Source organism: Pecten maximus, chromosome 4, assembly GCF_902652985.1.
Source record: "Pecten maximus chromosome 4, xPecMax1.1, whole genome shotgun sequence".
Lineage (NCBI taxonomy): Eukaryota > Metazoa > Mollusca > Bivalvia > Pectinida > Pectinidae > Pecten > Pecten maximus.
This window is the reverse complement of record NC_047018.1, coordinates 43,512,891-43,537,697: the sequence shown is the minus strand read 5'-3', so window position 1 is coordinate 43,537,697 and position 24,807 is coordinate 43,512,891. Positions and strand designations below refer to the sequence as shown.

The window sequence follows — 24,807 nt, the reverse complement described above, 5'->3', positions numbered from 1 at the left end:
AAAGTGATAACAAACTTCAATTATCAAAATTCAAGATGGCCGCCTGTCAGCCATTTTTTTTTCTTGATCAAAAACCTCAAACAAGTTGGAACAACTAGTGACCAAGTGGAACCTACTCATCACATTTGAGAAATATCCCTCTGGTACTTTTTAAGAAATAGTGATAACAAACTTCAATTATCAAAATCCAAGATGGTCGCCTGTCGGCCATCTTGTTTTTCTGACAAACAATCTAAATGGAAATGGCACAACTAGGGATGAAGGGGAACCCATACATGGAAGTTTAAGAAATATCCCTAGCGATAACAAGGACAACAGACGACTGACCGACCATGGATGCAGGGTGATTTAAATAGCCCACTATCTGATGATGGTGGGCTAAAAATAGAAATAAGACATGAATCAAATGACAGTGTTTTATTTCATTCTTATGGCCACACATCCTATGATTGACACATATTGAGCAATTCTTGACAAAAGTTAAAACAGTGACAATTCCTTTACAAACAAAAAGTTTGAACAAACAACATATTCCATTCTCAAAGGGTTATTTGAAATCTTGATAGGTATATTTTGGCCCAGCTGATATTTTTAAAGTGTGTGAACGTTACATTAAACGTTATAAATTTTACTATCTAAATGGCACCATAATTATTTTTAATTGAATCTTAAACTCTTCTCAACTGTCAATACCTTTCAATCTTGAGTCAAATTTTCTTTTCTTTCTTGAATTGAATTGCTATTAAGCTTTGATACATGGGAAACATTTTCATCAAATTCACTGTATTTTCCAAGGTTGTTTCTGAAAATTGTAAATCCAGTGGATTCTCATGTACTCAATCAGAAAAAAATGTCATACTCATAAAATGTGAATCAAAAACATTGTTAAATACAAAATTTACTCACATATTTCAAATATGATATGGTCATTTTCTGTGTCACATATCTTTAAACAAAATCTAAAAGCATTGATCATGGGTTTAATTGGCAATGGAGATGGCTTATGGAAGCATAAACATGGGATTGTTCTTTATTATACGATTGATCACTGATGAGTCTGAAGACATGTTCTGATACAAATCGGAAGTAACCCTGCTACCAGTATCACTAACTCCGGCAATGGGTGCAACAACCGAATGCTGTTTAGTTATTCAATTTCACAGGGCAAATATTTTGTGGTTGTCCAATCAAAACTATTTCGCAGGTATTAAATTTCGCGCATCACCGCTATTCACTGTTTTTTTTTTTTCGCACTACATGCCTATTTATGATCGCAACCACAGCGAAAATAAATCCCCGCAAATATCAGCGAAAATAAATGCCCGCAAATATTTCTAACTATACAGTAGAGTAGTGTAGAAGTGTATACAGGTTATGTCCACCAATTATTGTTACTTACATTTCTAAACCAATTTTTTATCACACACACTTGCTTTAGGTACAGGTGTACCAGCATGAAATCATGTGGAGAGTAAGACAGGAATCCTATTCAGTAAAACCTTGTTATAAGGTCGCCTCTCTACCAGCAAAACCACTGACAATACAACAATGAATCGTTAAGATAAATGAGGTGGAAAATACGGGCATAACTTAGGCCACGTGATGTGAGGGGCGTCATATTGGAGGATGTATTGTATATTTACTCATTGTACTCAAAGAGGGAGAGGAGGGGGTGGAGGCATATATGAAAATTATAAAATTCATTTTATATAAATGGGTGATATTATATAAAAGAGTTTGTAAACCAGGGACCAGGGGCATTAATCAAGATTTGTATGTAAATGAGGGGCAGTATATCAAGGCATATTCATTTTATATAAATAGGTGATGTTATTATATAAAGGAGTTTGTAAACCAGGGGAGTTAATCAAGGTTTGACTGTATGTAAATGAGGTGGTTTATATCAAGGTTTTACTTTACAGTTTAAGATAAAAACTTACCACATCTCTCTCACCCCACATCAGATATGATAGGTCATGAAAAAGAGGTCAAAGACTGTAGACATTCACTCATTTTAACACTAAGACATTGTAAAGGAAAAAAATGGACCCGTTCGTTCTAACATGTACACAGAACACTAAACAAACACATTCATTCCTCAAATATTTCAATACATATAGATTTTTTTATCAAAATGATAGTACGTAGCCGATCCGTTGATTCCCAACCCTCCCTTGGTTCAGACTACAAATCACAGTTATAATACCAAGATAATATAACAGATGATTTTTTTGTGATTCCATTTTACCTCATTGACAATTCAAATTACATTGTACAGTATTACAATTTAGCTACTTTTTACTCATTGCTGGGATTTTATTATTTATTTTTTTTTCTTAATTTTTATTTTCTTGAAAATATTCCTACTGATACCAGTATTCATAAAGTCTGCTATGAACAGTCCTCTTACCACATACATTCTCCAGATGGCTACTTCATCCCTGAAATATTCCACAAACTTTGTGTATTTCAGAATGATTTTCAACACAACAAGACAATGGAAAGACACAAAAAGATGTGGAAAACACCACTTCCATTTTCTGATCAAAATCTTAGAGACATCATTGAACAAATTTAATCCATCTTAGAAAATCAATCAGATAATTTCAAATTAAACTTGATCATTTGCTTTTAAATTACTATACCCGGTAATTAGTTCTTATTTTAACTGAAATTAATCATGAAGTAAATCTTTAAATTTTTCTCAGCATGATCGAATTAATAATGATAATTTTACACTTCAAGCTATAATAAAACACTTGATACAAATAAATCTCAATGTTTTAAGAAAGGTACAAAATGTCTTCCGAACCTAACTTTACTGTCCAAGTATTAAATTCTACAGGAAAAAAAATTTATCAAAAAAAAAAAATGATTTGCTTCATAAGGCCATATTTTCACGACTGAAGAAACTTTGATGCACAAATATCAAAAACGAGAAGTGTTCATAATGACCATTCTGCAGAAAAATAAATTTCAAAATGGTCATAAATTTAAATAAACATTTACCCATTAAGCTTTTAAAAGCTTTCAGCTTTTGTTGACAAACTTGGCACAGTATTCACTTAAACCTAATAAAGTACAAAGGAAAAATATAGGTAAATTGATATACATGTACATGTATAATGAAGTTTTAGCTCTCCATAAAAGAAACATCCCCACACAGGGACTTGGTACATCTTCCCAGCTCATGTTCAATATAAGTATTGCATGTATCAGGGGCAGCAACTCCACAAAACAGCAAACCAAATAAATATTTTTTCTTTTTTTTTGTGTCATACATCAATATATACTGTACAAGAACAATTATCATTTTTTTCTTTCCAACAAGTGTTCACATAATTAAGGAAACTGGCCGAGTATTGAGCAAGTTATAACACAAATTTAAAAATTTGCCTGTCCACCTAAATTAAAGTCTGGTCAACACTAATGGGTAGTTTATTAACAAAAGCAAATAAACAGATTAAAAATGTTTGTGGAGCCTTTATGTATATATATATACAAAACAATGTTCATATACGTTGCTGAAATGTTGTTTCCATCTGTCTGTGATGCAGAATTCGGGTTGAAATCAAATAGCCATGAATTTCACTACCAAGGTGACCCATACTCGTATATGGACAGTAGGTCGGGAATTGCACCAAGTCCCTGTGAATCAGCACAATAAACAATTCTCATGCTGATGAGGGGACTTAAATGGAATAAGTTTTCACCAATTCACCTAACATCCAATTGTTGGATTAATAACTAAAGTTTCAGGTTCAGTTTCCAAAGGGTAAAATAATGCTGAATATAGGGAGAGAGATTTACCATGTAGTCACAGGGGACTGTCAACTTAAGGGATCATGCTATCCTGCGCTCTACACTTTGTATCTCTCTAAATGAGACTATGTATCCCACAATAAGCCCATGCCTGGTAATAAGCCCACCCATATTTTACAGTTTAACAGAAACACCAACATGTTTTTTAATTATCCTGTAATAAGCTACACTCCTCCAATAAGTCAGAAGGTTATACTTTGATGGCCCAGGCTTCTTACATGATCAGTATACAGAACCAGTTAGCTATCTCACCAAACAGCAATGTTGTTGCTATCATTGTTGTTTCCTTTAAAATTTAATATTTTACTGTGCGCATTATACCTTATAACCATCATATTATCTTTGTTCATCTTTATCAAACATTTATGTATGCAAGTTATTGGCATGAAGTTGCATTTCAAAACATCCAAATATAAGTCTTAGCCAAAGAAAAAACTGATTTAATGAGTCAAATCATGTTCTTATGCATATTGGTCCTACATAAAATGTGAAAAAGCATCTAACCTCAAACTGTTCCGAATGGGGATTGACAATTTGGGGTAAATTTACCCCATTCTAACAGTCCAAAAATTTGTTACTCTATATGGGTCTTCTTACCCTGTTCTAACAGTCCCGAATTTTTTACTCTAGGGGTCTTCTTACCTTGTTCTAGTAACAGTCCCATTTTTTTTACTCTAGGGGTCTTCTAACCTTGTTCTAACAATCTTGAAATTCCTTAATAGGTTTCTAGTAAATTCTACTTACCCTGTTCTAACAGTCCCAAACTAATTACTCTAGGGTTGTACTTACCCTGTTCTAACAGTCCCGAACTAATTACTCTAGGGTTGTACTTACCCTGTTCTAACAGTCCCGAACTAATTACTCTAGGGGTGTACATACCCTGTTCTAACAGTCCTGAACTAATTACTCTAGGGGTGTACATACCCTGTTCTAACAGTCCCGAACTAATTACTCTAGGGGTGTACTTACCCTGTTCTAACAGTCCCGAACTAATTACTCTAGGGGTGTACTTACCCTGTTCTAACAGTCCCGAACTAATTACTCTAGGGGTGTACTTACCCTGTTCCGAAATTCAATAAATCCATCACATGTCTGTCTTATAAGAATCTCCTACCCATATTAATGACGTTTTGCATGCCCAGCATATAATCATGACTTATAGAGAAATTTTACAGGAAATATGGTATCACAATTAATGCTTAAAAAGACAAAAACAAGTATCAGGCAAAAATAGAACATGCATCAGTTACAACACTTGTATACTCTTATTCAAATACATACTTGTTCACTCTGTAACACATTAATCATAATTACCAATGAAAGGCATAGCAAGATAATTCTTTTGTACAACATGTAAATATCTCAAATCCAATAAACTAAAAAATAAATACGATGAGAATCTCATAAAGCACACAGCTGAGAAATATTCTCCAAAGCTCACACACATACAATAATTAAAAAAAATATATTGGCCTTTCATCAATGGAGAACATATGACTGCAACCACGTTGCTAAATATCACAGACGCTTCGTATCCTTCTACAGATAAATGATCGAGTATTCTGGTTAAATTTCTTTACTGTTCTGCAGTAACAGACACTCAAATATTGATACTCAAGTGTTCATGACAAATCAAGTTAGAAAATTTTAATCATTCTACTTCTGCTCACAAGTTCTTCATTTATAGAGGACATCAGGATGAGTGAAAAACATTATTTGAGTATAAAAATGTTATCTTTATCAGTTTAATGTACATATTTTAGATATTGGTGTTGTACTTCATATAATCTACAGGATAACAATAAGCTATTTATTACTATTTTTATAATATACAGACTGTAAAACAATCATTTTAAATGTCTGCACATTCTAACGAATTTAGATACTGATAGTGAAAGTTTAACCAGATTTTAAGGGCTTGGAATACATTATTGTTCAGAGGCAAAAGACCTGGGTCCAAACAGCTCACCTGTTTTGTTATATCGAATACATTACATGATGATAGGTAGTACGAATAATCTTATCCTGTCTCTTTCGTTCCGAATGACAACTGAGACATTACATATTTAACATCTCTTATTAAGGCTACGTTATCACAGTTATGAAAACATGACAGGATACGGCAACACTCTTAGTTCCATTAACCAAATTATACTTCATGTATCACATCAACTTTTTTTAATGTTCTACACGAGTAATTTTTAATGTCATACTGACTGACGGACGATAGGCCACAACGTAAACTCATCTACATTTTGGATGACTGAGATAAGCATTGTTTTCTTAATACATCTAGCTGTATATAGATTGATATTATACGTACCAGTCTTTACACATAAGAAGACTTTTTATTAAATATACAAACGATGACTAGCAATGAAATTGAATCTCACTCATATTCTGTATATATAACAACAAAACAAATGTTTCAATGTGAAAATCCTCTAATACATTTACAACTTCATGCTCTTCCATAAGACTTCCTCTTCAAGATTTATTCCTATAGAGCCTGAAGTAGCAACAGTTTTAGGGGATTGTTGAAACTTTTGTTATATATTCTCAATCACTAAAAGAACAATTTAAACATTTTTCCTATATAAATACTTTTTAAACATCTTCCAGTAGTTCATCCATGATTAAAAATTCTTGAATTCTCTCACCAACATTGGCTTAAAGAAATTAAATCCAGCTTTTGAGAATACTTTGTATCTGTCAATCTGGATACCACAACAATCTTTAAAGCATCATTGGTCCAAGTATAAGACAGAAGTGTGGGCTATAAAATTTGGCTAGCTGCACTCTGGCTCAAATAAATGATGGCACCAACGAAGTTGACCCCAGCTGCGATGATGAAGACAGGAAACCAGCGTCCGTGGCTCTGCATCACCAGCTCAGCTGTCAGAGGACCGCACAGAATGCCAGGGATAGTAGCCTATAACACAATATCAGTGAGTTTATTTATGTGATCTGATAATAGTACTTCATTCGATTAAAACTCTAATTTGAATTATTCCATTTTCTCAAAAGTTTACCCCATTCAGGACTTCAGCCCCTTATATTAGAATTGCCACTGAATTGAAAAACAGTTGAGTGTTGGGACAGATTTTTAAATATATGTACTAATTTGCCCCTTTAAAACCATAAGAAACATTAATGGACTCTGCCATTCAGTCATCATTTGAAGTCCAATATGGTCAGAAGGGCTGAAAGGGTTAAAAATTAGAATTGCTATTGAATTCTAACACAGTTGAGTGTTTGACAGATTTTTAAATATATGTACAAATTTGCCCCTTTTAAATAAAAAAGAAAAATGGTTTAAAAATTAGAATTGCTATTGAATTCTCTAACACAGTTGAGTGTTTGACAGATTTTTAAATATATGTACAAATTTGCCCCTTTTAACCCTTTCAACCCTAAGAAACATTAATAGACTCTACCATTCATTCATCATTTGAAGTCCAATATGGTCAGAAGGGGTGACAGGGTTAAAAATTAGAATTACTACTGAGCTGTAACACAGTGAGTGTTGGACAGATTTTTATACTTACTAGTGTATTTGATATGGCGAATGTAATGCCAGCGTGGTTTGGAGCTATCTCAGCGTGGTTACTAAGATGCCCCGAAGAGTTACATGCACTCAGACCAAGTGATATGGAAACAAATCTGAAACAAGCAGAGTTCACGATTAACATGGACTTTGTAACGGTATCATACAGTATCGTGTTTTCAACTTAATAGATAGTAACGTGTGTTCAACTCAGTATTTATGGCTTCAAATATTATTTTTGTCTGGTATGATTGTAAATTCATGAAAGTTTTTGCAGTTTCACAAATATACTGTCTTGTAATCAACTTTATTTTGAAATTCACAAACATTTTTGCTGTTTGCAAAAATATACCAGTTAATCCTTATAAAACCATTAAAATGAATGCTACAGACTTTCAAAAAATTTTAATTAAATAGTTTCACTTAAAAAATTTGAAGCACTTACATAACTGCAAGAGGTAAATTATTTACAGCACTGAAAAATAAAATAAATAGTCCCGGTCCCAGGAGTCCGATACTGGTCATCAGGCGTCGGACTGACAGGATCGTCCACTTATGGCGAGTAATTAAGGAATCGGCATAATGGCCAGCAACTGCAATATGAAGAAACACTAGGTTATGGAGAATCATTCACACCTGTGGTAATCCTAGATCTATGAAACAAAGTCCTTAGAAAATGGTTGCTATCAAGACAGCTACAAGAATTGTCACCAGGAAGGCGTTGGGATTAACAAGCGTGAATCAACACATGAATTGTTGAAAGCTAGTAAGATTTTTTGTTTGGTTGATCTCCCTGTGAACATGCAGCTATTATCATTTTGAGGTAGAATCTCCTTGTAGTAGTTGGTGACTACCTCACTGAACAACAGACAGGAGGTCCATCACATGGCATCCAGGGCAATTAGAGCTTCTCGCCCACGGACACAACCACAACAGCACTTTTTATCTGTCTCTTGAGTGTCCTTTATAGACAGGTTTGACTTTAGGTTAAATCCAGAGATTTAACAAAACTTACCCATTCCTACAACAGAGTTCATTAAGTAAGGCACAGCGGTGAACATGATGTGACTCTGGTCGGCCCCGAGACTTCGGGTCATGTATGTAGGAAGCCACTGCATGATGATATAGTTGGACCAGTTCATGCTGAAGTGGGCAATGTATGTGGACCAGAGCGGCCAATGGCACAGGAAGGCGCTCCACGATACATTAGTATTGTTCACCTGAATCATACGAAATTTATTGTACTTAAAATTATTTTAATGAACTTGATATGTAGAGGATATCTTGCGCATTTGTGAAAAATATCAAAAAACTAGCCCCACTTGTGAAACATTTTGTATTGCTGAAGATACTGTTAGATTTTCTGTTTATTACATTGCTATAGCCAAATATATCGGTCAGTTTTTAATTTTCCTAATAGTCGTTTGTAAGGAGTGTTTTGATTGGTCAAATGAGAAAAAGTTATATTTTTCATCAGTGAAAAATATCACTTTTTCTGATTTGACCTATGTATTTTCAACAGTAAAAAATATCATCAGAAGTTATATTTTCACTAGCAAAAAATATCACTTTTATAGAATGAATAATTTTCGATATTTCACTGGTAGAAATGTAATAATAATCCACTATCATACAATGACTGTAAAGAAATGCTGAGCATGACCATTAATATACAAGGTACATATCACTAAATATTAATTTACATATAGGTATGAAATATATCATTCTATGTATCGTGCATCACATCCTTTGATTTTTTATTCACTTTCACTATACCTTTGGTGGTTCTACAAACTCCTCCTCAAAAGGCCCCCTCACTTCCTTATAGACAATTGTCCACAATATCACCCAGAGAACTCCTAGGGAGCCAAACAAATAAAACATCCACTGCCAAGACAGGTGGGGGCAAATCTGAAAACAGAAGTTTAAAATCGATAAATAAGTCCAATTACTAATTAGAATATGATAAAAGAGGAATCCAAAACCGACTTACAAAAGAGGTTCTTCTTCTATTGGGGATTTACATCTTAAAACTGATCTTAATGAATACAGAGTAGGGGGAAACTGAACGAGATCCAGATAAATCATTATAATTATACAACTATTTCAGGGCTTGTAGCTGTTCATTAGACAACTACCTAATCTCCTCTCTCTATCTCTCTTTCACACGTGTCACTCAATACTACATGTACATCTTATTATTTTTGATGGGCCCAAAAGGCCAGATCAGAGGAGATTGAAGCCGTTAAATAAATAGATAATAAGTAATTTCAGAATTCAAATCACAAATCTTATGAGACAAAATAAAACACACAAAACTAATTCTGAAGAGTCTAAAACATATTCTTAAGTGTCAAATGAAAGGCTGATAGACTGATTTTTTTATTCAATACATGCCTTTTTAATTTGGACAAAATCTATCACATGCAAAATAGAGAGAATCAATTATTTGAAGACAAAATTCCTTTTCCAACGATTACTATATAGCTTACTGTAATACTCTGTGTACTAAACATATGATGTTTTAATTACAAAGACCCCTCCCCCCCCCCAAATAAAACATATATATATCCCTCCAATAGGGATCGAACCCGGGACCTCTGGCTTACTAGACTTACGCTCAACCAATCGAGCTAAAGAAAAGATCTTTTCAGCCGAACAGTATATTGCAGCTGGTATTTACCAGGGTTACATATATAAATATATAGAAACTATTTAAAGCATGAAACTTTATCTACAGATTTTATAAATTGCATTCACCTGGTTAAAAGTACTTACAACAGATGCCATAGTCTGACCAATGGAACCAAATGCCACCAGGTAAGCAAAGGCCCGCGATCGCTCCTCACTCGGTATTGCATGTGAAAATATGTGGAAAATTGTGGGTAAACCTACAGAAAAAATCAAACATCCACAAAAACTATTGACTGAGGTCAAAACAATACTTCTCATGCTTACAAACAAATTTCAACAATGTGAGGAAAAAAACAATTCCGAGATATGTATGTACAATAATGTAGGTTTGTTGTTGTTTGTTGCTGGGTTTAATTTATTGCCCCATGAATAGCCAGGGTCATTTTGAGGCAGGGTCTCCTTGTAGTAGTTAGTGACTACCTCACTGAAGGACACAACCACGACAGCTCAGACTGGCCTGTTTCTCAGCTTCCCGAGAAGCATGTAAGTCAACACGTGTGGGGAGCGTTGAACCATGGAAACTTCAAATTTTCACATGAGGTTACATGGACGACGCTCTAACCATCTGTGCTATTACTGTCCCAATCATAATAATGTCGGTAGGATAAGAAATCATTTAAAGTATTTATACTACAAATTTCGGTAAGTGTGCGATATAGACAAAAAATAATTCAATCACACTCTTATATAAAAACAAATATGGGGGAAAATTACGCATTTTTTTTCCCGTACATTTTTTAAACTTTTACGGGAGTGGGAGATCCCACTTCCGTGTAAAAAGTTCAGTGTGGTTCTGTGTTACCCAGGCGACGGATTCCACAAGGAATACAAGAGTCCTGGCTGTAAAGTTGAGTAGTGAAAGGGTAAAGATGACCATAACAATGCTGTGTTGGGTGGATCACATACAGAACATCTCGATATAATTTTCTCGCATTTTATACCTTATACCTGTATGTTTGTATTTTAATTTGTTCTGATGACGACACGCCTAAGTGTCAAAACTAGTGCAACTGCTTGATTAAGGCTGATCCACCCAGCATGACATTGTTATGGTCATCTTTACCCTTTGATTTTTTTAACTAGTTAATATCATTTTGACATCCCTCTCCAATTTGATTTATTATTGTTAGGCTTTGTCATATGGAGTTCTATAATTTCCTACACCACAAAAAACAATCAATTCCATACGACATACCCATGAGTGCAAGATTCTGTTTATCATATAAATCCTGTTGATGAGAATATAAGTGAAAACTTCTAAATTAGCCTCTACTTAAGGACAGGCATATTTTGACAGGGACAGTATGCTTTTCTCGACAGTGACATTTGTGTGACGTCATGACATCATGAATTATCTGCGACGTCATAAGAGTTATTACACTATGTCATGTCTTAAGATATTGATGACAAAGTCATATTACATTGTAGAACGGGTCGGTCATGTGATATAATCATTTCTTACCTAGTCCCTCTCCCAAGCCGAGTAAAACTCGTGACATAATGAGAGCGTTGATAGAATGAGCGAAGAAAGGGACAAGGAATGTGGAGAAAGACCAGAGGAGGACTGCAATGGTGAGGATAGTCTTTCCTCCATACTTCTTAGCCCCACTTCCACCAATCACCTGAGAGTGTAAAGTGAATAAATATAGTTATGATACAGAGCTACAGAAATAAAGAAATAATTTACTTCGTAAATAAATGTACAATGCACCACATAGAATTATACTAGGCTACAGAAACAAAGAAATAATTTATTTCGTAAATAAATAGTACAATGCACCGCATGGAATTATACAGATCTACAAAAATAAAGAAATAATTTACTTTTATGTGTAAATAAATTGTACAAAGCATCAAAACTAACTATACAAATTAATTAAAGCTACGGAAATATTACTGACAATGTTATTCAAATAATTCCTTTTAAAATAGATAATTAAGCTGATGTTGAAATGATTTATATAGCTTCCTACCCAGTGTGACACTAATGAAGTTACTGCTAGCATGTTTAAAATCATTATTGTTTTATAACAGTTTTTTCTTATTAATGAACACGGAAAAGATACATTATTTAAGGATGGCTTTTTCATTATATTGAGACCTTGTGTAATTTAGGAGGTGGGAGTCAATTTATTTACCCTAAATGCATATTCCTCAAATATCAGGGTATTTTTATATTAGTTGTGATGAAACTTGTTTAATATTATAAACAGTATTTAACTTTGCAATCTAGATCCACCAAGATTAAAATAGTTAATATTTAGATGTCCGTTATAACCAGTGATTAAAACTATCATTATCATGATCTAGATCACTTTGGTCAAATAATGTAATTACATTCATAAATACATGTAAAGATTAATGGCATCAACATAGTATATACATGTACAGAGTACTGGTGTAAAAGTTTAAGGAGTAGTGTGCAGCCAGTCGGGATCAAACCCACGACCCTCGGCTTACTGGTCCGCTGTTCTACCGACTGAGCTAAAGGGAAATTCCCCCTACCCCGAAGCTAGAAGGCGACCATACCCTGCCTGCTACACTGGCACCAACACATCGTATATACATGTACAGATTACTGAGATCTACATATATATACATGTACAGATTACTGGCATCTACATATATATACATGTACAGATAACTGGCATCTACATATATATACATGTACAGATTACTGGCATCTACATATATATACATGTACAGATTACTGGCATCTACATATATATACATGTACAGATTACTGACATCTACATATATATACATGTACAGATTACTGGCATCTACATATATATACATTTATCCTGCAACTGCCGCCGCATTGTCGGAATACACCCACCGTATATATTTTTGCTGTATACGGCAGTGACGGAAAACAGCTGTATTTTGGAATCTTAGCACGTGCGTCAGTTCGACTGACCTACTTCAAAGTGAAACAACGTTTAAAAGGCGAACATATTTCTGTCATTTTTGACACCGTTTCACTTCAAAATTATTATTTTTGATGATTATTTTTATGACTGTTGCAGGACAAATAGAATACATGGTCAGGGTCTTAAAATATAAGCTGTATTTTTGGCTCGGGACAGAAAGACAAAAGTGGCTCGCCACTTTTGTCTTTCTTTACCCTCGCCAAAATATAGCTTATATTTTAAGACACTGACCATGTATTCTCTATGTATAAGTCTAAAATATGTTACTCAGAAGTCTCACACTATAGGTAGAATCTGGTCTGGTTGAAGTCAATGACAAAATGTTAAGTCATTCTTTTAATTAATCAAAGGGATAATCCACACAAAATTTCTGGTTGTTTGGTACCTTTTAATTACTCTTTCTAATGACTTCTAAAACTTCACGTATTGACATCATCAAAGTATCTTTCCTGTGGTCAGATTTGACAAGTGAAACTGGTGGGAATACCCTGATCAGTGATATAAAATTACACTCCCTTAATATAGAATCTGGAACTGAAAGCTCACTTGATCATAAATATTGGGTAAATAAACTACATGTAGTATGTATGATGTTTACTCATATTTTCCCCGCAGATTGCATTTTGATTACTTCATTAGGCTTATTTAAATACCTGTTGATTCACTGATACATCCACAAAAAGGTGTATTTAATAATTTTCGGCTAATTTAACACTAACCTGTTATGAAGCAATCAGAGAGGTGCAAATATTCATAAATTTCCATGAATTTAATGGCATATGTTTGTTCACATGATAAATTAAAGGGATTTAAATTCCATTTGAATATAAATAGATTCTTTGTACAATTTTTATAAAAAAAACATCTTATGAAATTCTTACTTGTGCAGAAAATCCCTTTGATGCTTCCAGTCTTTAAATCTCGAATTGGATTTCTACATTATTTGGAAACATTTAGTTGTAAGACTTCTGATTTTTTTTTTATATCCCTAATGTATATAGATGATATCTGAATAAACTTTTAAATCACCAAAAATTATATATTAAGAAGAACAGGATAACAGATAGCATGTGCATTTAATGAATGAACTATATTTCGTGTACATTCATGTATATATATAGCTACGAACTTGAAAAGAATATCAAAATTAAATCAAAGTACTGAAAGTACTGAAGACACAAACGAAAAACAAATTATTTTAACTGCTTTTGTTTAGTGGGGACATGGTCAGCTTTGTATGGAACATCACCAATACCTGATTAGGACTAGGACAAAATATTGGCAAGAAAAGAAATTCATATCTACTTTTGATTGCAAGTGCGTCTTGGCAGCTAATTGTCAGAATAGGTACTCAGGTAATCTTATTTGACATCTTCAATGGGTTAATGTATACGTAGTTGTAGATGTAATATGAAGGTCCTAGATTACCAGTAAAATTAATGAGGCCTTTCTTTTCCAACTTTTGAGGATCCCATGCCTATAAGCGCTTCACAAATTATCATTATCATTAGCCATTGAAAAGATATTTATACATTTGATGTAGCGCCCCATCTAGCTACCAGCTTTTAGATCAGAGCTCAGGTTAAAAACACTTGTGTGATTGTTTTAGGATGTTATCGTGTGTGTGAGCCCTGGTTTGAATGATGTTATGTCAAGGTTTTGAATGATATTTTGTGGCAGATTGTTCTATCCCTTCAGTACCTTCTGTAAAATAGCGATAACAAACTTCAATTGTCAAAATACAATATGGCTGCCTGTCGACCATGTTGTTTTCCGATTAGTCTCAAAATGCAATATCCATAACTAAGCACCTAGGGGAACCTACATATAAAATTTGAGAAAGATCCCTTCAGCACTTTCTCAGAAATAGCGATAACAAACTTCAATTGTCTAAATCCAAGATGGCTGCCTGTCGGCCATATTGTTTTCCGATTGGTCTCAAAATGCAATATACATAACTAATGTAAGCACCAAGAGAAACCTATATATGAAATTTGAGAAAGATCAATTCAGTGCTTTCTGAGAAATAGCAATAACAAACTTCAATTGTCAAAACCTAAGATGGCTGCCTGTCGGCCATATTGTTTTCCGATTGGTCTCAAAATGCAATATGCATAACCACCCACCAAGGGGAACCTACATATCAAATTTGAGAAAGATCCCTTCAGCACTTTCTGAGAAATAGCGATAACAAACTTCAATTGTCCAAATCCAAGATGGCTGCCTGTCGGCCATGTTGTTTTCCGATTAGTCTCAAAATGCAATATGCATAACTAGGCACCGAGGGGAACCTACTTATGAAATTTGAAAAAGATCCCGTCAACACTTTCTGAGAAATAGTGATAACAAACTTCAATTGACAAATTCCAAGATGGCTGCCTGTCGGCCTTATTGTTTTCCGATTGGTCTCAAAATGCAATATGCATAACTAATGTTAGCACCAAGAGGAACCTACATATGAAATTTGAGAAAGACCAATTCAGTGCTTTCTGAGAAATAGCAATAACAAACTTCAATTGTCAAAACCTAAGATGGCTGCCTGTCGGCCATATTGTTTTCCGATAAGTCTCAAAATGCAATATGCATAACTAGAAACCAAGAGAAACCTATATATGAAATTTTAGAAGATCCCTTCAGTACTTTGAGAAATAGCGATAACAAGAATTGTTTACGGATGGAGGGACGGACGGACCACGGACGCAGGCGATTTGAATAGCCCACCATCTGATGATGGTGGGTTAAAAACACCTGGGTCTGATAAACAGACTCTGGAGGCGTAGAATGCGGATGTAGACAGGGCAGGGTATACCATCACAACGGCCACATTAAACTAAGCACTATATTCAAAACTTAGAATTACATGCTCATATCAGCTCAGACTTGAGACAGTTTCTTAATCGCTCATTAGAGTGAACATGATTTTCATATAGCACTCTACGTTATATGTTTACACTCCATACTGTGTAGCTACAAATAATCTATACAACAAAAACACATTCATTCACATGTACAGTTCAAATCAATTTGAAGTGGAATTTTGTTTTTCACCTATGTACATTGCATCAAATATTCTCTGCAATAGTATATGTACCATATACATAACTGTAACTGCATGATACATATATATATGTATGGTATATATATCATGTTAATTAATGTTAGTGAGATGTGAATGTAGCTATATGTATTGATATCGTCGATTTCAAAATCAGAGTTTTTTTTTTTAATCTGCAGCATCTGTCAGATGAAAATGTAGTTCGAATGCCCAAACTGGATGAACTGTACATGTAGTAGCCTTCTTCAAAGTCCATTATGAATGCTTTTCATACAAATGTATTTCTTTCAATTGTTCATGTGTTTAAATTATTAGAACACTGAAGTAATTTTTATTTTCATAAAAATGGAAGTACTGCTTATCTTTAAAACTAAATTGGATATTGATAAGATAAATTTGCCAAAATGTTAAAAATCAAACCTTATTAAGTAGAATCTAAACAGTTGTAAATGGCTAAGCCCACTATTCTTAACAACAAAATTACTCATTTTGATTCTCTGTCAAATATAATCAGGTTACTTGAAGACTTTGTCAGAAAAGTTAACACATATATACATTATTAATAGTTGCTTTAATTAAATTAATCTGAATTTGAACATTAAACCGACTTAACAATTTAAATGAAAAAAATGTGTTTTCACCATTGACCATAATTGATAAGAAGAAAATAATTATTTAACTCAACCTATGATATAGTATGTAACAGCCATCAAGACAATACTATTATCTTTAGTCATGCCAAGTTATTTCACAATAGGATATATGCACAACACAAACAAGTTTTACACATTTTTGTTGTTTAGAAGAATAATGAACTTAGTAATTTTTGCTGTTCTTCTCAAATAATATGTACTAGTGTTGTAAAGAAAAAAGATTAAATAATAATAATAAATCTAAGTTATAATAAATTATATGCATTGATTTATCAATACTTTACTGTGCATTAGTTTAAAGGTTAATTTAATTCAGAAGCTGAAATGATTTAAGACAGAAAAAACCGCAGATGTAGGAATATAACATTTCCACTGCCTTTAAATATCTCTGGTTAAATTTAGCAATCAGTACATTTCCATGAAAAATGGTGTTTTCTAAAGAGTTACTGCCCTTTAACCATCCCTGAAGCGTTCAAAACTCCACCAAACATAATAAAGGTCTATGTAGATGTACATCGTAGACCCCTTTCTTTTTTATAATATGCTTCGACTGTTATGTAATATTTCAAATGATAATGATAGATCATTTTCTTTTTTTTTAAACCATCACGAATATTAGAAAAAAAGAATCAGTCGCTATAATTAGAGATGAAATTTTCAGTGACGTCTAAATCTGCATGCAGACAGCCACGTTAATGCGGTACGCGTTCTGTAAACGAAAAACTTCATGTGCATTACGTAGGATATAATCAATAGATCCGAAGTCAATATTAATATTCACAAGTCCATTTGCCTTTTCGAAACCCTATTCAGTGAGAATTTATTTAACTTTTTATTTGCAAACATGCGTATGGTACTCGACTGCCGTTGTTGTGATATTGTCATGATGAATAGACAACTTTTTTCTTTCGTAAAAAAACATCTATATAATCTAACCATCTGCAGACTACATCAATCACATGCAAGTTATTATTTCAGTGAGAAAATGGCAGTCAAAGTTGGGTTTGATCACCTACTCTTGCTTTTATTATTGTTTACATTACTGAAAGATGGCGGACAAAATCGGATGCTGGATGAGTGATTTTCAATGTACAAAATAACAACGATATTCCGACGAAACTTTATCAATATTATAACCCATTCAGTAACATGCCACCAAAGAAAAAAAAACACATAGATGTCGATGATGAAAATTCAGCGTGATATGTTAGTAGATTTTTCTTCCGGGTCACAGGTAAGCAGCAATATGGCGCCAGCGAAAAGTCGATTGTATCATTCCGCGTGAAATCTAATGCGTTCAACGCGGGAAAATATTCTTACGTATCATCGACAGAACATACTTAAATTAAATACTTTGAAAACTATATATTTGTGAGGTTCTGTTGTTTTGTCATATATCTAACGAAAACTGCAGTGTTGCATTTAACTCCGTAAGTCACGGGACTATTATTTTTTTGCGATAGAATATGATTGTGAAGTGGCAGTGGGAGTTGTGTCAGAGCGAACGAAAATGCCAAAAAAAACCACATTGTCCTGTCAGCTTCTATATTTTTTTAATAGCTGAACTTCACTGTATGTCATTTTTTATCGTGAAGTTAAACAAATATTTACTGCATAACATTACGGAGTTACTGTAAAGCAACGTTTAGATTGGCCAACAGCAGTATCCGCCGAGATTTTGTCAGCTACCCTCAAAAGCGCTGACATAGACTCAAACTTACGTTTGTGTCTACGTTTGTGTCAACAAAACAAAAGGTGATTTTTTTATAGCTGAACTTTACAATATGTCATTTTTTATCGTGAATATTTACGATATTTACAAATATTTACTGCATAGCATTACGGAGTTACTGTAAAGCAACGGTTAGATTGGCCAAGGCAGTATCCGCCAGAGGGCATCGTAGATTTTGTCAGCTACACCTCAAAAGCGCTGACATAGACTCAAACTTACGTTTGTGTCAAAAATATATAGGTAGGAGAAACAATTTTACCTGGCTGCTCATATATCCGACAGCAAATGAACTGAGTACCCAGCCCTGTCCATGAAGGTCCCATCGATACTCATCTGTCATCGGAACGATGGCGATCGGCATTATAACTCGATCTGCCGAGTTGATGAAGTTGGCAAAAGAGCATAGTGCAATAGTTTGTGAAGTTTTGCTCAGCATGTCTCTGGGCTCTTGTGTCCCAGAAAACTCAGGATAGAAATCAGACAGGAAATGCCATGTCGTTCATTACATAATGAATGCCTCCTGAATCACATCCTACTGATTCACAGAATATCCTATGAAAAACAAAACAGAAAAGTAGTAATATTGTGTTTTAGCAAATGAATAATGGTTAATCTGTCTACTGTTTGTATGTTTATACAATGAAAGTAAGAGAAAAGGGCTTACTGTAATGACATTTACACATTTAATTAGATATTATTAGATTTCCTCCTAAATATTAAAATGATTTATCCATAATTTCAAAATTCACAATTCCTGAATTATTTTTTTCTTTTCTTTGTTTTCGTAATTGCAAAGTGATTAAATATTCAGTAGTCAAAGGTTTTTAAAAATATCAAAAAGCTATATTTTAGTTGTTTTTTTTGCATACTATAAAAATACAAAATCCTGTTAAAATTGATTACAAACACCTCTAACCTGCTGTATATGTTCTGGTTAAGTGTGTGATTTTGTGATGCATGTATGCAACTTGTGACATCAATCATGTTTTAGGAATGTGTGAGATCATAGTCTATACAGTGTCACCAGTCTGTAGTGATCAACCATCAGGTCATAGCCTTTAAAATCAGGGGTGAAAGAGTGTTGTAGAGAGTCACTAAGAAAAAGGTCTTGTAATCAAATTTATTTTATATATACAGTGATAACACTACATGTGAGTCATGGGTCATGGACTCAAAAAATTTTGTTGGGACTCACAGAAATTCTTTAAATATTGAAAGTTTACTAGTGGGACTGGTATAGGAATATGACCCATACAAATATTAATGTTGGATTGTAATGTATATATAGTTACCATATTTTAATAATTTTTTTATCAATACACACAGATTTGATAGTAATATCAGGTTATTCTAGCATTGTTCACCTTTTAAGAATGTCGTGATAATACTATGGTCTGTCAATTTCAGGTTAACCTGACAAAATTAAATCAACTGTACATAAACTTTAGCGACATCAAATTATGTCGGGAGAAATTCCACATTTTCATACCGATCAATGATTAATGTTTATTTCACTTGAAGCTTTACAGCTCATAAGCATGCAAGTATATATAACAACATTGTAATCATCATTGCAAAACATGATCTTGTACATTGTATACAGTCGTTAAATTTTCAAAAAACATTTATACAAGAAACATTACGAAGATATACATGTCGTAGTGCACTCTAGCTGTCCCTACACAAGTTATAATTATCTCGCTAACAGGATGTCCAGGTCAGGTGTCAGGGCGAAAGGAAACTTTGGCTAGGGAATAGTAGTGTACATGCTCTTGTAACTGGTATTTAAACAACATAATTAAGAAAAAAACTATATACAATATATACATAACTGTATATTGTGAATATTGGATTTGTTTTAACTTAGGGCTAATACCGGATACAAATGTCTGTGGATTATATAGAAATTGATATGCTACTCTTTAAACGCTATGCCTTTTCCTTAACATCTCAACATCTATGATACAGCAAAAAAAAATATGTTAGGCCTACCAGTTAAGTTTTCTGTTATCGAATGAAAATTATAGTAAAATACACGTCATGTTTTAATCCGATAAGAGTACGTCGGCTAATAACTGCAAAGAGAAACTGCCAAATCACGTAGTATATTCTATAATGAAGTAAGCAGCCGTGTCAATATATGTTATACTGTTCTGTTTAGTAACTGGTGAAAAAAAAACGAGTTGTATGCCAATATGATGTGATCAACATGACTTGTTCATAGGCGTGACCAGATGGACGCTCAAAATGCTATGAATATATACGCTTATTAACCTTAATTTGTAATTATTTATCACCAATTTACAGAAGAAATTGTTCTTATGATGGCCAAAGACACAAATCACCCCAGAAATACATCAAATACATTGAAAAGTTTTAGTTGAGTGACGGTATGTCAACTTACGTGGCATGGAAGCCGCCATAGTGTAGGTCGCTTAGGTCTGCAGACATCTGTCAAAAAAACAAATATTTTTTCTTAACTTTATCTAAATCACAATTTATCATACTAAAATACTATTTTAATGCATTATTAAATATTGCATACAATATCTGTACTTATCATTAGCACATTTGCTATCACGTAAGAAATTTATTTTGTTTCTAATGATGTAAGGGTCATATCGTTTGAAAAGGTCAAATGGGCCCGTGTCTTTAGAACAAGATTGTCCCGGGCTCCATCATTGTTGATGAGTATGCCCTCGGAGTTCCTGGCACACAGGCGTGAAAGGGGTTATTTACAGTGATTTTTTTTTATTTCTATTTCCCCCTTTTTTGTTCAGTGTACATCGATGGATACAATGTAAAGAAAACAGCAGTGTATTGTAGGCTTCAATGGTGAACAATTTTGTCCAAAAAAAGGTTGAAAAACGAAGATGATGGAGGAGTTTTATTTCTCATGTGCAAATTTTATTTCCTATCTATATATGTTCAAACATTTTATTTAGTATGCCTTGTTAATTCACACAATAGGCCCTTGTCTCAAGTTTTCCAATATAGCCTTCCTGGATACGAAATGGTATAGATAGCTCTCTGAATGTCTCTTGTATTGAAGTGCGTTGGCATATTTGAGCAGGCTGAGCCAACGCAATTGAAAGGGAATTTCAACTGGATAAGAAATGTTAATTATTTGTCGATAATATGCAAGTTCGAATCAATGTGTAAATCATGTGTGGGAAACGAGAAATGATGCATATATCTAGTGGAGGGTGGTTGAAAATCACCTGTCTTGTAAGACCCACTCTGTTTCTGTACGGATTGAATTACATTTTTTACATTTTTGCTTTGGCAGAAACTGTGACTTTGCCTAAAGTGCTATTGTTCTCTGCTCACCTTAAATTCGTGGTTTAAATATCATCGTTTGTTTAGATCTGTATTATAATCATTTTTCATCCTCGGAACAGAAAGGCGTTATATAACATGCCGAGTTTCCGAGTTTCGGGTTCAACCCCCCACTCGTCTCGTTAAAATTTACATGATCCACACCCTCGTACCAATCCCTGTGCCCAGTTCCGCCCGCTGAGATGGCAAACATCAAATGGACTACTAATGATAATACGGAGTAAAAGATAATTAATATATTAATTATGGATACGATATTCATATCTCTTTAACAATTAACGTTACTAGCACAGGGACTTGACACAAATTCTCAACCCCATAGTCATTATGAGTGCATTGGACAATGGACTATGTTGCCAGGAATTCCTATACATATATATGTACATCGTATGAACCGTGGGCTGGGAATATGTGCCACGCCCCTGTGGGAGTTCTGAGCATGCCAAGTCCACGTGGCTGTTAGTGTCATGATCGTACCATAATGTATAATGTATAGAAAAGGAAACAGTTACTTAATTAAATTAACATATATATAAATATTTAGAAAATGTTTAAGTTGACGACATGCAAGTAAAATATATATAAAACTGATAATTGACAAAAGAAGACGTTATATATATATATATATATATATATAACTAATAATTAATCTACCCATGTAATGTAGACCCCGAACACGGTGGATGCACAGGGTCTTGGCACGATTTTATAAATGATAGTCCATATATACATGTATATATATTATAGTCACTATAATACATATATGGACTATCATTTATAAAATCGTGCCAAGCCCCTGTGAGTGGATACAGAGATAAAGGGTATAGATATGACGGGGAGCGGAAGGATAAACAATGTAACTTTCAGTGATAAACCAGGTAAAGTAATTCGAGCTGGTTTAGAATGTTTACAAATCTATTGATAAGCGTACATTAACGTTTATTTGTAAACCCGGGAACGTAAGCTTGTTTGATTACCATGATAATAATACACCAGTATTACGAGATCCGAGTTATGTATAAGATCACAGGGGGTTGGCGGAAATTCCTAACCCAATGATTCGTACTCATGCATAAAAAAGGACCAGGGGTTGGAAATTTGTGTCAAGTCCCTGTGGTATAGGTCAAATCTATACATAGCGTCCTCGTTTCTCGACCTAAAATACAAACTATTTATTAAGCCAGACCCGCAGTTTGTGACTTTATCATAGCTACCTATTGGTAATTTTCTGATTTATATATATTTCTGTATATACATTATTAATTTTGAAGATGTATGTTTTGTCATATGCAATATGGAATAAGACAGCATATTCCGGAAATAGTACAAGTTTGAAACTGCATGCATTATGTCTTATTTGATAAAAAAATAAAATGCTAGATTACGATTTTTGAGGTAAATCGTCAAGAGGGTTGTCACAAACCGGCATCTGTGAAGGAGTTACTTCCCTTAGACCATGAACAACCCACGTTTGCCCTTCATGTCCTTAGTAAAATACTATATACTAGTATTACTAAATCAAAAACTGAAAGCCTTCCGTGAAATTCGATATAACGCAGACAAAGTAATTCGATCTTCACAATAGAGAGAAATTAAAGGTATCTTAAAAGTTTAATAATTAACTTGATGGCGAAACATATTTTGGAAATAGACATTAAGGACCCCCCACCCCCACCCCCTACAAAAAAAAAATGGTAATATTTTAACAACTTTCAATTTGCATGAACCATTTCCCCACTCCAGACAGCTTGTTAGGAAAATATAACAAAATTATATTGATGATGACAATATACAGAGGAACCGTGTTGGACCTTTCCCTATAAATGCGTCCAGAAAAGATGAAAGAAGATCGCGGATTATCGGGACAACTTCTGGTCACAACATCTTGGCCAACCGAAGATTTGACGGAAAGACTCGAGTGGTTTTCCTATTGGGATTGGAGCAAGTACGAGCATTGACGGAATTTGCCGAGATGTTGTGAATATTTCTACAGAGTCACCTGATGCCATTATTCCAGTTTCGATATTTCCATAACTTTTACAAGCTTTACTGCTACCACAATTGTGTAATTGTTTGTGGGACATTCAAGATATCAGTTAGCCTATCCTACACACCAGCTGTGATCACAGTAATCCACATTTACATTTAAGCCGACAAATATTTCATTCACACAGCTGTTTATCTTCTTATTCGATTTTTAGGTCAATTACGTGAAACGCCAAATCGTACTGAAATCCTACACATCTGTATCCCATTCATTAATTACACGTAGAAACTTTTTCGTTTAAACAAAATCTGCATGGTAAATGTATTTGTGCTATGAATGAAAGGCTGAAAGGCTTGGACCAAAGTTTCAAGAGAAAGCACAATCTTATCAGAACTATTCTCAAAAGCGTTGTGGAATGTAAAGGAAAATAATTGTGTATGCTATGAATAATGAAAAGCCGACCAAACCGTCCTTTCGTGTCAAAACTACTATTTTTTCGAGTGTTCTCAGGGTAACAAATTATATCTATATATGAAATGGTACTTTTCATGAATGTCAGTGTGTCTTTACTTATAATTATCAATATTTCTAATGGAACTTAAGAACCTAAATACAGCAAACCCAAACCTTTAGTAATGTATAACTCTATAATGTATAACGCCAACACGAATCATATACACTTTATATAGTAATTTATAAGTTAGCATATAACCTTAACTCTAGTACAAATCACAGGTACAATGTAGGGTAATGGTGACATATAACCTTAACTCTAACACAAATCACACGTACACAGTAGGATAATGGTGACATATAGCCTTAACTCTAACACAAATCACAGGTACAATGTACAGTAATGTATAGGGTGACATATAGCCTTAACTCTAACGCAAATAGGTATAATGTACGATAATGTGTAATGTAGCATATAACCTTAACTCTAACACAAATCATAGGTATAATGTGTAAGGTGGCATATAACCTTAACTCTAACACAAATCATAGGTATAATGTGTAAGGTGGCATATAACCTTAACTCTAACAC

General features: G+C 33.9%; 1 protein-coding gene across 3 annotated transcripts; it reads right to left on the bottom strand.

Annotated features, from left to right (window-relative positions):
• Window positions 1-402: 402 nt before the first annotated feature.
• Window positions 403-20,935, bottom strand: LOC117326169 (sialin-like). Of its 3 annotated transcripts, none has more exons than XR_004532435.1 (10): window positions 20,841-20,935; window positions 18,696-18,988; window positions 11,526-11,685; window positions 10,148-10,260; window positions 9,146-9,280; window positions 8,385-8,589; window positions 7,815-7,962; window positions 7,371-7,485; window positions 4,513-6,754; window positions 403-4,464 (listed from the first exon to the last, which is right to left on the bottom strand). XR_004532435.1 is itself a non-coding variant. In XM_033882808.1 (9 exons), exons 2-9 carry the CDS (start codon window positions 18,870-18,872, stop codon window positions 6,599-6,601), a joined length of 1,209 nt encoding a protein of 402 aa, XP_033738699.1. In that variant the 5' UTR covers window positions 18,873-18,988; window positions 20,841-20,935; the 3' UTR covers window positions 4,472-6,598. The 3 variants fall into 3 exon arrangements, 1 of the variants encoding a protein (XP_033738699.1); XR_004532436.1 differs by having other exon boundaries at window positions 4,612-6,754; XM_033882808.1 differs by lacking the exon at window positions 403-4,464 and having other exon boundaries at window positions 4,472-6,754.
• Window positions 20,936-24,807: the final 3,872 nt, after the last annotated feature.